We start from the raw sequence: 14,412 nt of genomic DNA, 5'->3' as shown, positions 1-14,412 counted from the left end.
GGAAACAGAGCAGAGCTCGACGCTGTGGAGGCGTAAACTGTGACTCGGAGTCCCGCGATGGTACGGAAAAGCTCGGCGGCACTTAACGAAGTACCGCATGCTGCGGCAGTGGTGACGTGTGAGCTTGTCCGGGGGAGCTTCGACAGCTCATTTAGGTCGCTCAAATAACAGCCGGCTATTGATCGAGACGGTGTCCCAATGGAAAGCGTGAATGGCACTCCAGGTGCGCAGTAGCCCATGTGTGTTCTTGTCCCCAGCCTGGTGGCTGTAATGTCGCACTTTGGCGTGGCATGGAAGGTGTGGACGCCGTCCACTGATGCTGTGATGGCCAGCTGAAGCGGTGGTCACATTGATGAGTCTATTGCGAAGAAAGCATGGGCGGCGTTCCTTTTAGCTGAACGAGCCCAGCAGTCAAGACCTACGACTTAAGGTTAAGGTTCCCCGACCTTTTGCAACTGCGCCATTTTAGTTAGAAGTACAAAGACAGCATCTGCTCCTTGTCCGGCTGTTATAATATGTACTTTCTTCTTCTTCTTCTCGCACTACCTTATTCTAAGACCAACTGTCTCAAGGTTATCACAATCCATATATTTCTGGCTGTGCTGTAAACACTTTTTTGTTGCCTCATGCCTTTATAATCAGCCGCATTTTAACGTCGTTAGCAACGCAGTTCTTCCGTATGTATCTGGAAAGTGTACCAAATAGATAATAATCCTCGGTGCAGACTGCTGAAAAAAACGAAATGAAGACTTTGACAGAATACTTTCACCATGTGTTTTTCTTACCATGCTCTGTTGTCAAGAAAGTAAAAAAATTAAATTAATTTTGGTACATTTAAAGTCCCCAGTATTGAATTTTTTTAAGACGTTGTTGCTCGTGCACTTGAAGTTTTTCTATCCTATCTTGAATTAAGACTCATAATTTAATCATTAACATGTGTGATTTAGCCTACGAAAACCCCCATACGATTATAAGAGATGCCAACGTAGAGGGCTCCAGAAATTTCAACTCTCTGGTGTTCTTTTACGTGCAGCCAAATCTGAGTACACGGGCCTAGAGTATCTTGAGTTTAACGCATGAAAAGCAAGAATTAGGAATGCCATGTCCCCAGAACCAACGAGTTGTGTTGTATGCGCCGTAAATAAACACTCCGAATATTCAAGTTGGCAGGAGATAAGATTAGTAGACTGTTTCAAACGCAGTCGTTACTATCATACTGAACATCGCTCGAAGGCCACTTCATGTCATGCTGAGTGCCAATTTGCACTGAAAAGCCGCAGCCGATAAACAACACGTTGCACGGTGTTTTGTCACCACCGAGGTTAAATAGGCGCAGCTGAAAGCGTCAAAAGCTCCAGTAATACTTCATGCGTTTCGTTACAGTGGCACTATTTGTAGATTGAAGTAAAAAAATTAAATTATTTCTAAGCCGACAGAGAAGCGCCCAAATGCTCCAGATGTTATCGCTACCTAAAGATGGTTGGAATCTTAGGCGGCAAAGTGAGTAAAGTAAATCTTGCGTCATGCTCACCTTCGTTGAGAATGGGGTTGGAAAGCAACACCGAAGCTCCCGTGAAAGTGATGCTGAACAGGGCAACCATGTTTTCGACGCTGTTGTCCAGGTGGACGCACACGCGGTCACCGAGCCCGATACCTTGTGCCTGAAAACCCGCAGCGAATCTCCGCAAGTGAGAAAACAGCTCCGCACGTGTCAGGTGCATCTTCTCGTCCATCTGTAACAGTCGCGATGACTTTTTATTTGTTACAAATATCAATGTATTCACTGCCTTTTATATTCAAGAGTGCCATTACTTTATGGGCGTGATAGGGTGCAACAAAAGAATCTAACAGGACTATTAGGAAGCAGGAGGTATTTCTTGATATATTGACCCATTATGAAATAGTTCGGTCAGTGAACGCGTTTCCAACCTTCCTAATTATTAGTAAACACTCACAAATTTTCATGAAGTTTACCTTTGGGTCGGTTCTAACTACTTATAGCTCAGAAATAGAAATTACAGTGAAGCTAGTAACAACGACCAAGACTGAGTAAATTTCACAAGCAGCCCAAATGGCCTCGTTTATTGTGTATATTTGCAAATTATGTGAACTAGGAACTACTTCTACATCGTTTTCACTGAATGAATCTTCTAAAAACATAGTCACACTTCGGGGCAGTCGATATTCTTGAATAAATTCAACGCTACAACCTTTCATAAGTAACATGGTAAAAAAATAGAATGCATGCTCTTTGTTGGTAATATTATTATTATCATTATTATTATTATTATTATTATTATTATTATTATTATTATTATTTGATTAGCATACAGAGATACACAACAAACCAGAGAAAAAAGGGAGAAAGCAAGCTGGCAACTGCCACGTGGAGGGGCACAACGCCTGCTCACTCTTTCGGGAGGAGGGGAGAAAGAGGAAAAAAAGGTGAGAAAGAGAAAAAATAACAAAGACTTTGACGAGTATCAGAAGAAAAAAAAACATAAATAAAAATAACAAAGAAGACCGTCTATAAATAGGTGGCCAGGTCCGTTTGGTTCATAAGTGTAAGGAGAGCTTGGTGGGCCTGGACCCCCGCCGCGGTGGTCTAGTCGCAAAGGTACTCGGCTGCTGACCCGCTGGTCGCGGGATCAAATCCTGGCTGCGGCAGCTGCATTTCCGATGGAGGCGAAAATGTTGTAGGCCCGTGTGCTCAGATTTGGGTGCACGTTAAAAAACCCCAGGTGGTCTAAATTCCCGGAGCCCTTCACTACGGCGTCTTTCATAATCATATGGTGGTTTTGGGACGTTAAACCCCACATATCAATCAATCAATTGGTGGGCCTGGTCGCGTCGAGAAGCACAACCACTCGGAAAGAGGCAGTAGTCTAGAGTCACGCACTAAAGTCCTAGGAATTTATATTCCTTAATCGGCGAAACCACTGCGTACCACAGGCTCTTTAGGTGATGCTAAATAAAGCACACTTTTTCTAATCCCATTTCTCAGGTTGTGTATTCTACTGCGCCTTTCTTTTAAGATTACCCAGGCCTACGGGAAATCTTTTTCTCCTGATTCACTGAATAGCTGCAGATTTGAATAGAATATGCTAAATCTCTAAGCCCTTGTTGCTGAAACAAAATTTTTCTTCTTCATCGCGTATAGAACATGCACATGGGCTTAGCCAGGGGGGGGGGGGGGCTGCACCCTTTAAACCTAATTTTTCAGTTTTGCTTGCGCATATATACATGGACCCATAGAAACGCAAGCGCGGACATACGAAAGTGTCTTTTAGCCCCTTCTTTTCCCCCCCTCCGTAAAAATGCCCTGGCTATGCTTCATCACATGCGCTACAAATATCAATTGAAGCAGTGCCGAAGAGCGGTTACTTTTTCATTAATTGACAGTTATGCGATATTTTGTTCAGCGTTACGCTCCAAGCAGCTCATCTACACTTCACAAAACACAAAATATTTCACCTGTTTTTTTAAATTGCCACAGATGAATGATACGGTAAGTTGTCATTACAGTTTTTGACGTTTGCTCAAGAGTTTGTTTCCCGTCTAACCTCCTATACACAAAAACGGGCACCCCACCATGCACGTAGAAGTTGAAGCAAAGTATATGCGCATGAACGAATACTTCGGTGGCGTTCAGTAGCCCTTTGTGAAGCGGAATTTTCCATGTTGAAGACACGCAACAGTTCGGCGGTTGCTCCATCAATCTGTTTGCACCACGACCAGGCTCGGGGCGCTTCCAATTTTTCCGGCGACCGTAACGTGCCTAGCGCGAAGTTACTCGTGATACCCTCAATTTCTTATCCATGAGACACGCTAGCTTTCGGATGCCTCAAAAGAGGAGAAAAAGTCTCAATACTGACTACACCGCTCACATGACCATTGACGGGAGCAGAAATTACCACATTAAGGTCACCCTAAGACTACAGTGGCATAGCAGAGGTAGGCACCTACGTAACGGTGGCCTAGGCTATTCGTGTGGTATATAAAAAATCGCCGTACATCCAAATTGGCTCATTGTTCTCGCTCTAGCAGTGTTGCTTGCAACGCTTCGAGCCACGCTATGTTTCATTAACTACCAAAGCACGCAACGATGGACAATCTTCTGCGACTGCAAGGTGGCATTGTAGCCACTTCTGTCAAATCTACGCCGTGGTCCACACAAGCAGATGGTATTTGAGACGGCAGAAATGCTACGCCATATAACAGAAAAGGGCACCACGTTATATTTAGGTCGTTGCCAAGTCACTGTGAAATTATTGCTAATGAACGGGCTGATGAAGCTGCCCGTTCAGCCCATACAAGAAGACCACGACCAGTCAAAGCCTCTCTCTAAGACGGGCGCTGCTAGGAAGCTCCGCATGCTTGCTCGACAATTGGTCTTGTTGCTTTGAAATAAGCCTCTTTTTATGCATTCAAGATTACGATCCTTGGATTCTACATTAAGCTTACGGCTTTCAACATAACTGCGACGAGGTGACGCTACTGCTTGGTGCAAACTATGCTTGGGTGTCGCGTCTGCCTATTCGTACGCGTTACGCATAAAGAGATGGCTGACATCGCCACCGGCGCACACTGCTGAGGTGAGGAGACAATTTGACACTTCCTGTGTGACCGCCGAGAATAAAAACTAGAAAAACAATGCCTTTTTAATACACTAAACAAGTCAAATGACTAGCCGCTGTCAGAAGAAAGTTTGCTGCGCCATCGTCATGACACATCACCACTGAAGAAGGCCGTGCATGCGCTACTGGGCTTCTTGCAAACTACTGGCCTGTCGGAACGCCTTCGAGTAGATTTATCTAGCGTTCTTGTGTGTCCGTGTTTTGCTCCTATTCATATTGTAATTATCACACTCTCTTTCTTTCAACCCCCTATTTCCCAAGCCCAGTGTAGGGTAACCTACCGGATACTAGCATCTGGTCAACCTCCCTGCCTTCCTTTGTTCTTGTTTCTCTCATACCTGATAAAACCCATATTTTCTCTAATGGAAGTTAGACAGAACCGTAGTTTCGGATGACTAGTTTATAAATAAGTATCGCTATAACACAAAAACTGATGTTTATTTTTGTTCATGTATTTCGTGAGTACAACATCCATAGATGTTCTTACAGAACTGGAAAGCATTAGCTAGTACCCATCATATTTGAAAGGGAAACTGAAGATAAGTATTGGATAAGGCTATACTGATAATTGGAACTGTGCAAACTTCAATGCTCATATTCACGGTGATAAGTTTATTCTTACAAGTAAAAATCAAGCTTCAAGCTTCACCTATAAATTTCGCCCTCATATCTCTTCGTGTTTGGTCACGGATGTCAAATTGTAATATTTGAACTTTGGGCCTCTGGCTCAACAAAAGCTCTCCAACCTAGTATTTTAGGTGCATGGCTACCCACGTCAAGAAACAATGTGATTCACTTATACCCGATTAAGATCTACGTAAGCACTGTATACACCGTCAAAATATTTTACGTTATGGAGAATGTTGCGCGAATGGGCACGGCCACCCAGGATTAGTTCTTGCGCAATTTCTTGGATACCAAGTGTATTTTCGCAAGAAGCATAGCCTCTTTTAACAGTCGAAGAGGAATTTATGATTATGAGATAAATTCTCTTGCTCTTTACTATCTCTTTAGGCTGATGATTCAACAATACATAGCATAAGCATGGATCAACCCGTATAATTCATTCGGATTGCTCGACAGAGCATTCCTAGACTGATCATAAACATGCAGACATGCAGAATATTTTACAAATGCTAAACAACTGAAGTGTATGTATTTGGATGGACTAAGTAAAAACAGACTGATGAGACAGGCAGCACTAAAAAAAGTTTGTTTTTCTTCTCCACTGGTAATGTAATAAGGCTCGAAAAGTGGTGCTTTTGCAGCGCATATTTTCCTGTTACCGCAAAATATTTAGAAACACTTGTCCTATTTCAAATTATTCCTGTTGGCGGGTCTGTGAACATTGTTCTTATTAGTTGTGTGCTAATTTTCTGGCTTGTCATCATAGAAAAACAGGAGTACAACGAAGACTGCGACAATTGTCATCAATTTTGCAAGGTAGAAACACTGTGAAAAATACCCTGAATAGAGGGTACATAGGTAACTAAAGTGTATCACCAGTGCTACTCGTTCCGGTGAGGCCTTCAAGAATTCCTTTAACGCTTTGTAGACGGAGCACTCCGGTATGTCGACTTTCGGGTGCGGAGAGTACACAATGCCGTTTTCGATTGCTGCCTTCATGTTTGCATTACAGTTGGTCTCTTTCGCCGAAAGACACCTTTAAACCAATTCTGAAGACGTGATGAACCTGAAAAGAAAGAACAAAACATTAACATGCTTATTCGGTCATATCGCCACCTTGTCTATCAGACGCAAGTAGAAGACATGGTGTCATAGTTACACACCACGTTTTTTACTTCCAGCGTAGACGTGTTTCAAAGTTTGCCGTCTCCGATGGCTTTAGGAACAAGTTAACCTCAAAATACATCATTACCGTGAGTTTGTTATTGTTACCTTGGTGATGGTTACTTTTCGCGTTTTGTAAGACTATTGTAGAACTGTGTCAACAGCGCTTGACGAGAATTGGTTTTGTGCAAACGGGGTGAGTCCGCAAGCGCACTGCTGAAAGTGCCGCCTAGTTACTGATAACAAAAACGTGAAGGCACGTGCTATTATGACTTTCTCGGCAGCAGGCTACATGTAGGGGCCTGAGCTGGGTATATTGACAAAACACGCACCTTTGATCAATTCAAGCATTAAATACTGTGGTATGAATTGTGGTAATCCATGCACTAAATGGCATATTCATACGTGTCTAAGGTTACGTACTACTTCTCTTTAATGGCTCAAGATTTTGACGGAGCAAGTAAAATAAACAGAAGCAAGTATTGCAACATTACCGAGTAACTTAAAATAAAATATTTGTTTAGGGAGCGAGGCCTCCGTTTGGTTGCCGTCAGTGTACGTTCATGTGGCCACTGCACCGGCGGCTGCATGAACAGAGCGTACGCTTCCAATGCAGGAAGTAGCGAGTTCGATTCGCAGTGGCGACCACGACCCTATTAGTTTTTTTTTCTAAATGGGTAGAGAAATACACCGACCTGCTACTCAGTTGTTTCTCTGTACTCATGTCGAAAGTTAACCCCATAAGGTTCTGCGAAGGCGCCTCGGCATACCTTAACTCACCGCAGCCTTAGCAAAATAGTTGGTTATCTGCCGCTGCTGAGGCTGGCAGAAAATTGCTGCCGCTAAGCGTTTACTGTTAAATTAGGAAAAAGCGTGCTTCTTGTCTTGTGCTCAGAAAAAAAAAAGGCTGCCCACGACTTCCCACGGGAGAAACTCGAGTAAACGCGTCGCGATGGGTGGGGCTAACGCGTGAACGTTGCGGAATGGGGTATGGTTTGAGAAGGCCTAATTGTTAATTCGTCTTTATCATTGTTTTTTATTGAATGAAGGGGAAGCATTGCCTTCAACGAGTGGTGAGACGCTTGTGTTGGGTTGTGCCCCACTACTGGTTGAAGTTACTGTTGATTTCATCGCATCTACTCGAGTCCTACCAAGCGTCAAGTCAAGCAAAGGCCAAGTAAAGACGCCATTACAAGGAATTCCGAACACCCGCCCTGCCGCTTATATACACACACCCGCATTCGAGGGCGACGAAACGAGGCACGAAGCACGAGACTAGCCTAGCATGCGCAGTGGGCGTATGCACGGCGCTGCCGCCGCCAACACCAAAGTGTGACATTGCGTGACTAAGGAATGCTCCTGTGGTGCCATCGTCACCATCATGATTTCTTGATCACTGCGTCGCGCCTCTCGTGCAGCTGATGCTAGCTCGAGTGGCGCGAGGATGAGAACGAGCTTCTGGCCTGGCGGTTTGGACGCTGCAGCTACCACCCCTCAGCTTCGGCAATCGCCTTTGATAATAAAGTGGCGAGAGAACGACACCACCACGTTGGCCGCTGTCCCGTCTTCCTCTCTCGCTACACTCCGCATTTAAAACGAAGTTCATAGTTACTTGGGAGGACACCCACTTCGTGAGAAATTGGTGGCATGGCACCACCAGATCTAAAATTAGGGTCATGATCTTTTTAGTCTTTTTAAACAACGTTGCTGTGCAGGTTTGAGGTATGTATCCCATACGCAAAGCTCGGCGGCGATCTGCTTAGCCATGCATATTATTATGGCCTCTGAGATTGTGGACAAGCGTCTCCCAAGGAGGTTATATTAAAACTTGAAGATTTAGTATAACCTCCTTGGCGTCTCCACGCGCCCGCCATCTCGGAGGCAATGAGAGTATGAGGGCGCGATTCTCCTGGTTTTCAATTTGTATACATGCCCTGGGCGCATTCAGTTACGCAAAAATACAGCGAGTTGGGAAGTCATGGCGCTCTTCACCACGTCGACGCACCAAATCCACCAGCACATTCCCTGCGTAAAAAGGGACTAAGGGAACTAAATGTACAGCAACAAGAATTTTAAAGAAACTTGTTAAACGTGTTGAGATGTTTGAAAGCTGCTACATAGAATGTGTAATGGCCTACCAGGGTCGTCAGGTGGGCTGCCGCGTTATACCTAATTCCGGGGCTTATGCACGGTCTCAGAGATGTGCGTCCTAAAGCGGATCTCTGGGGCAGCATTCACTGTGGTAAAACACATACCATCTTTCTAATTTGTGTCGAGAGTGGCGGAGTCTGTGTGGCATCGAAATGACGTTCCCTAAGAAAGACTGGAGACAGGCGGCGCGCTGCTCAGCAGCTCTAGCCGATCAGTGGAGACCTAATAAAACATTTCAACAAAGAGGACGCCGTGAGAGTAGCGGCCTAGTATAGGGCCCCAGAACGAACATTAGCACCGCTGTAGCCACGAGGATGTGACAAAATGGCAAGTAGTCGCCTACCCTACCGTTACTTGTCGCGTTTATCTGCACCTGCCGTACGTGTACTCATTGTTTAGAGATGCGGTGGTGATTACTCTTCAATTTCGCAGCGCAAATTTCTCAAAGCGGAAGGTTCCACCTCTGGTGAAGGTTATCCAACCTGTAGAAAGCTGTGAAATTCACCCAAGCTTTGAGATAGACGCACACCTGTCAGAACGAAAGAATTGCTGTGAAACTGGTAGTGTAGGACAGCAAGACGCTGGTCAGTTTCATCACGCACACCAAGAAACGGGTGCTACTGAAGTATTCCAGGTGATTATAATTAGGCAAGGACTCTGGGGCTAAGACATGCGGGCGCAAATATTTCCAGGTGAAATAAGGACGCTTTCAGTGAAGTAAATACAAGGCCGTTTACCATGCAAGTTACACCCGCATCTGAAAATAATCTGAATGATTTGACAGAATTTCACTTTCTCTCACAGGAGACTTTACTTGAATCTGAGTGGTCAACAGTCACATAACCCATACGGATAATACACAAAGTGTTACTGTCACACACACAATCATTTCTAAATTGTTCAGGTATGTCCATTTACTCGGATCATAATCACAGTTTTCTTCTCAAGATATGACGCAGTCGTATACCTTTGATTTGCGTGAAAAAAAGGTGCGACACACCAAGTCACAAATGGAAATGTTTGCCTCATGTGACAGCACCGCTGATGAAGACAATTACAAAAGAAGCGTGAGAAAGTCGAAATGAACATTTCTGATGGCGCACTAAGCGAGATGGTCCAAGTAATCAAAATTCTTCCCTTCCATGAAGTGGCGAGTGTTATTACACGACATTTCCGCATACCTGCAATAAAGCGCATGAAAAATGATTGACGAGGCAGCTAACTATCTTAGTGTCTATGAGCGAATCAGCACAGTTGCTAGGATGCTGCGCGAAGACAGGTGGTCATAGCAATAATCGAGAATTCCCGCGTGTAACTTGCACGGAACTCAACATCCATAATTTCGGTGAACTGAAGCACCAAAATTATTGCGACAAGAACGTGTAAATAATGATTGTGGTGAGTTGGGCAGTGCATAAGAAAACTAACACAAAAGGTGCAGTGGTAGCTTTTCTGTGGATGACCGCATTCGGCATATCTTGCGAGACTCGATACTGCACAGGTGAGCCCGGGGCTTGGCAAGCCAGCAGAGGCGTTGTCCGCAGATACGTGGATGAGTCCCATAAAAATAACCGTAGTGGAAGGGAAAGCCCCGTTCCTATATAATAAGAGAATCGACCATGAACTACTCAACATAACAAAGTAAGTATGGTGTTTTGCGTCTTAAAATCACGGCATGATCATGCGGCAATCTGTTTGCAGCATCGAAGCACAAGTCTGCTCCTGTTTCTCTCACTTGCCGGAATGCGACTGCCGTAGCCTCGAATGAAGCGCATAAGCGGGATTAGCAGCAAGACACAGACCTGTACAGCCCTTTCATGTTGAGCTACGACCGAGCGCGAGCACCTTTGGGGATTGTACAGAAGCAAAAGTGAACTTCCTATTGTTTTTACTAGAGACATTTTTGATACGGTTTTGGTCATTCCTCTGCAGCTTGAAACAAGCAAACTTGCCCATGGAAAGTGGGGCTTCCTTCCGACAACCATAATTCTGCGACAGATGTACGACCCCCCCTCACGCCACTTTTTTTTTTCATGGAGTACTTTCTTCTCCATGACTCATTAAGCTCGCCATGGCAGCCTTTATTCTCGCACACTTTTCCAGTTCCCTTCTCCTCCATCTTTTTTAGATTGGATTAGAGTCCGCTAGTCGAAACGTCAGCTCTAACAGTAACTCCCTGCTTATGAATCGCTCATCACAATCTTCAATTTTCCCCTTGCCTTTCTATTTATTTATACTTTACAAAGCTATGCACAGTACTACTTCCGTGCCTGGATAGGCTAGCGTTTCGTTACCCATTATTATTCAGTTTTGATTTTCTCTTGTACACTTCTGCGACCTCGTTGAAGAACCCCAGGTGGTCGAAATTTCCGGAGCCCTCCACTACGGCGTTCTCATAATCATATGGTGGTTTTGGGACGTTGAACCCCACAAATCAATCAAATCAATCAACACATCTGCGACCTAGAAGCCCGCTTATAAAGGCGCGTGAAAAAATATTCTTCAATGGTAGGGCTGATTCCTGACGTGTGGATCCACTTCACGGTTGAGGAGACCGGTGCCGTGAATTGGGGACTCGATGTCTGTTAGCACTGCAACAGCAGCTACGCCATTACCAATGCGACATCTTAACATGATAAAGAAAGCTACAGATGAAGCCAATGATACGAACTCTTAATATGAGCTTGATTTATTGACAGACATGTGGGGTTTAACATCTCAAAACCACCCGATGATTATGAGACACGCCATAAAGAAGGGCTCCGGAAAGTTCTGTCGCCTGGGGTTCTTTTACGTGCACCCAACTCTGAGAACACGTGTCTACACTATTTTCGCCTCCATCTAAAATCCCGCTGCTGCAGCCGGGATTCAATCCCGCGACTTTCGGGTCAGTAGCCGAGTACCTTATAGTGACTAGACCACCACGACGAGGCTTCAATATGAGCTTGAACTTCATCTTTTCACCATCTTGATCAATGCTTCCACAGACCAAGCTATGACGAAACAGACATTTCCGGGTTGTTTGTTCCAACGGCCGTAACAATTTTATCAAGCCACACCCATTCGAAAAGAGCTAAATGAGTTCACGGTGATGTTTCGGCTGCCTTCGATCTGGTAAATGCCGCAGTCTTTTGTGAAAAAAGAAAAGCATGGCACTTATGCTTTTACATAACGAAAGGTATTACTTTTGACACTTGGCAATAAACTATCATCATGTGAAAAAATATTGGGTTAAGCATAGAAAATTTCTTTTTTTCTATTCTTCCCGTAGTTTTGAAAAAAACGTGCAAGACACAGAATTTTTTCGATTGATGGATATATCACGAAATTTCGAATCTCTCGGTATAAGCCATATCAGAGACAACAACAAAGTAGACGCTGGTTCCCGATAATGAAAACTTCTGTTCAAACATGACGTACCCACGGCCAGCTGTAACGACTCCACTGTGAAAACTAGAAATGCGGGTATCTTTGTATTGTGACGACTTAATTTCTAATACAGAATTAGCTGGTATTCCGAAGTGGCGAAAACATTTTACTTCGACTGAGCTGGATTATTTATGTTAAAAACACAGATAATGTGACACATGCCTGATTATTGTAAGATACAGCATCATATGTGTCATAATGACCCACTAAGATTGGCAGTAATAAACCATCTTTTATGGATTGCATAGAGACATGAAGCCAAACTAGCATACTAAACGCGGAAACCTACTCACACTGCTTCTGTGATTTCAAAAGCCGATGAGTTCACGCGAACTGGTACCGCTGTCTGTTCATGGAGGTACCTAAAACGAGCACTGTGCCGAGAAAAATTACGCATCGAGCCAAACAGCAGAACATCTGCCAATGTTTCTAACAGCAGCTGGTCCTCCAAACATACGATACATTGCAAGAATACGTCTGATGTACGCTCTCACATCGCAAGGCCTAATGATTGATAGCGACAAATTTCACAAGTGCGCGAGCTAACACAGTCACGAGGAAAACTTTACGAAAATAAACATGCAAACTCAGTGCTTTCGGCGTGAAAGATGGTTAGGCAAAATGAAGTAAACAAGTTACGAGTAAATTCAACCTGATTTCATCTATCTGTAGCTGCTTCTAGCTTACCTGTTCAAAGCTGTGCAGCCCTGCTGTCGATTGAGTGCGGTCGTCCATGGTTTTAAGTCTGGCCATTCAATTTCACCATGCTGATGACTTAGCGTGTATGATAAATGCGCGCATATCTACCGGCAAGAGCAAACGAATGCGCTGCTTGGTCTTACTATAATAATATTGATAATCAATGAGGAAGATGGTGCCCAAGAGCTAAACTCAAACACACAGGAAGTTTCTGTAGTCCCAGACTGTCATAAAGTTAACCAAAGGGGACTTTGGCGCTGAAATCCCTCAGCGACCATGACATGTATAGGTAGTACACGCAACTTTGTAGTCTTCGTGCTTGCGCACTTCGAATGCACTTGTAGCGTTGTTTATTGCAGTATTTTGTTTTTGCTCTAAATAAGAGAACACGCCATTTTCATTCACGACCTGATTTGAAATGGTGCGCCTAGAATTCAAAGATGGTGAAGTACAACTGCTGAACATTTTGCTGATTCTTGTTTCGTGACAAAACAGGTCGCAGCCACGCGAAGCAAACGGAGCCACAAGTACGAAGATTAGGCATATTTATCATTCCCGTGCTTGCTGGGGCTTTATGCGTTGCAGCTTCCATATATACTTGCGCTATAGTTACCTCTAGTGTGTCTATATGAATCTATAAGCCTACCGTATTAGGTAGAAACACCCCTGCCAATGAACACGAACTGCAGCGTGACTCTATTCGCTGCAGTTGGCACATTAATTCTTTTCGGGACTTTGTTTATGTGATGTGAATTACCTCAAGGTAGTGCTTCTTATGTGGGCCAGATGAGGAGATGCTTTGCAGGCTGCGTGTGTTTCCAAGTACGTCCTGAATGCAACGGGATGTTAGCTATCATCAGACCTTGAAGAAATACAAGTGCACGTGGCGCAACAACCACTGACAGCAAGTAGTCTGGGAAAGATAGGCCACGTATCACTATCGCGGGGCGTCACACGATGCTGCAGTGATTCCCATGACCTCTCAAGAGTGTCCACAGCGGCATGCATTTCTTCAGTATAGCTCATCACGAGTTTGAGCTCAAGGGTTTTGGTTCGTACGAGTGAGCCATAGCGTAACCTGAGAAAATGTTTACTCTATTAGGGATGGAGGGTGGTCGGACGAATATCAGCCGGAGAGGAACAATCACAGGAGAACACTCTTAATAGGCAGAATTCACCAACAAATGTAAACGAGGTACATTGTTCATTTAGAGGCGAGCGTGTAATAAAGAAAGGTGGACGAATTTTTCTTTCCAGCGTGCTGGTGCGGCTCAAGAAACAAGTTTTATTAAAGTTTGTCATCAGCAGAAAACACAAACTCCTGAACAGTTTGAAGTGCCGAAGGTGTGTGCACTGGTGGCGCACACGCATAGGAAGTCGGGTTATCGCGAAATGCAGCTCAAGCGATCTTACATAGGATAGTTTTCATATTATGTAAACTGTTATAAAAGCTGTTAAACCGGACGTCTAGTGGCGATGGCCAAAAAAGTTAGGAGCCTATCTCTAATTGAGGAAGGGGGCCAAGCAATGATCGGCGTCAACGTTTCACGTGTAGTGCGTTGTGTTCATTTGTTTATTTATTTTATTTATTTGTAGAATACTGCTAGCCGTAGTAGGCTTCAAGCAGGAGTGAGGATACAATAGTGAAGGAATGCATGCTGACTAAGAAAAAAAAAGGCAATAACGACGTGCTACCCACTGAGTG

At 44.2% G+C, this 14,412-nt stretch overlaps 1 protein-coding gene across 2 annotated transcripts in view; it reads right to left on the bottom strand.

Annotated features, from left to right (window-relative positions):
* The window catches only part of LOC119167565 (putative 4-coumarate--CoA ligase 2), a 119,893-nt gene extending 106,315 nt beyond the window's left edge, over nt 1-13,578 (bottom strand). Inside the window, exons 1-3 of one of the 2 annotated variants that reach the window (XM_037419070.2) lie at nt 13,465-13,578; nt 6,141-6,330; nt 1,532-1,733 (exon numbers count right to left, since the gene is read on the bottom strand). In XM_037419070.2, the coding sequence (XP_037274967.2) occupies nt 1,532-1,733; nt 6,141-6,263 (325 nt within the window). In that variant the 5' untranslated portion in view covers nt 6,264-6,330; nt 13,465-13,578. Of the gene's footprint in view, nt 1-1,531; nt 1,734-6,140; nt 6,331-12,301; nt 12,326-13,464 lie in introns of those variants that run through there. The other variant, XM_075866115.1, reaches the window with a different exon arrangement.
* Nucleotides 13,579-14,412: the final 834 nt, after the last annotated feature.

Source organism: Rhipicephalus microplus, chromosome 6, assembly GCF_043290135.1.
Source record: "Rhipicephalus microplus isolate Deutch F79 chromosome 6, USDA_Rmic, whole genome shotgun sequence".
NCBI lineage: Eukaryota > Metazoa > Arthropoda > Arachnida > Ixodida > Ixodidae > Rhipicephalus > Rhipicephalus microplus.
Note: the sequence above shows the minus strand (reverse complement) of the source record. Positions and strands in the feature narration are given on the sequence as shown.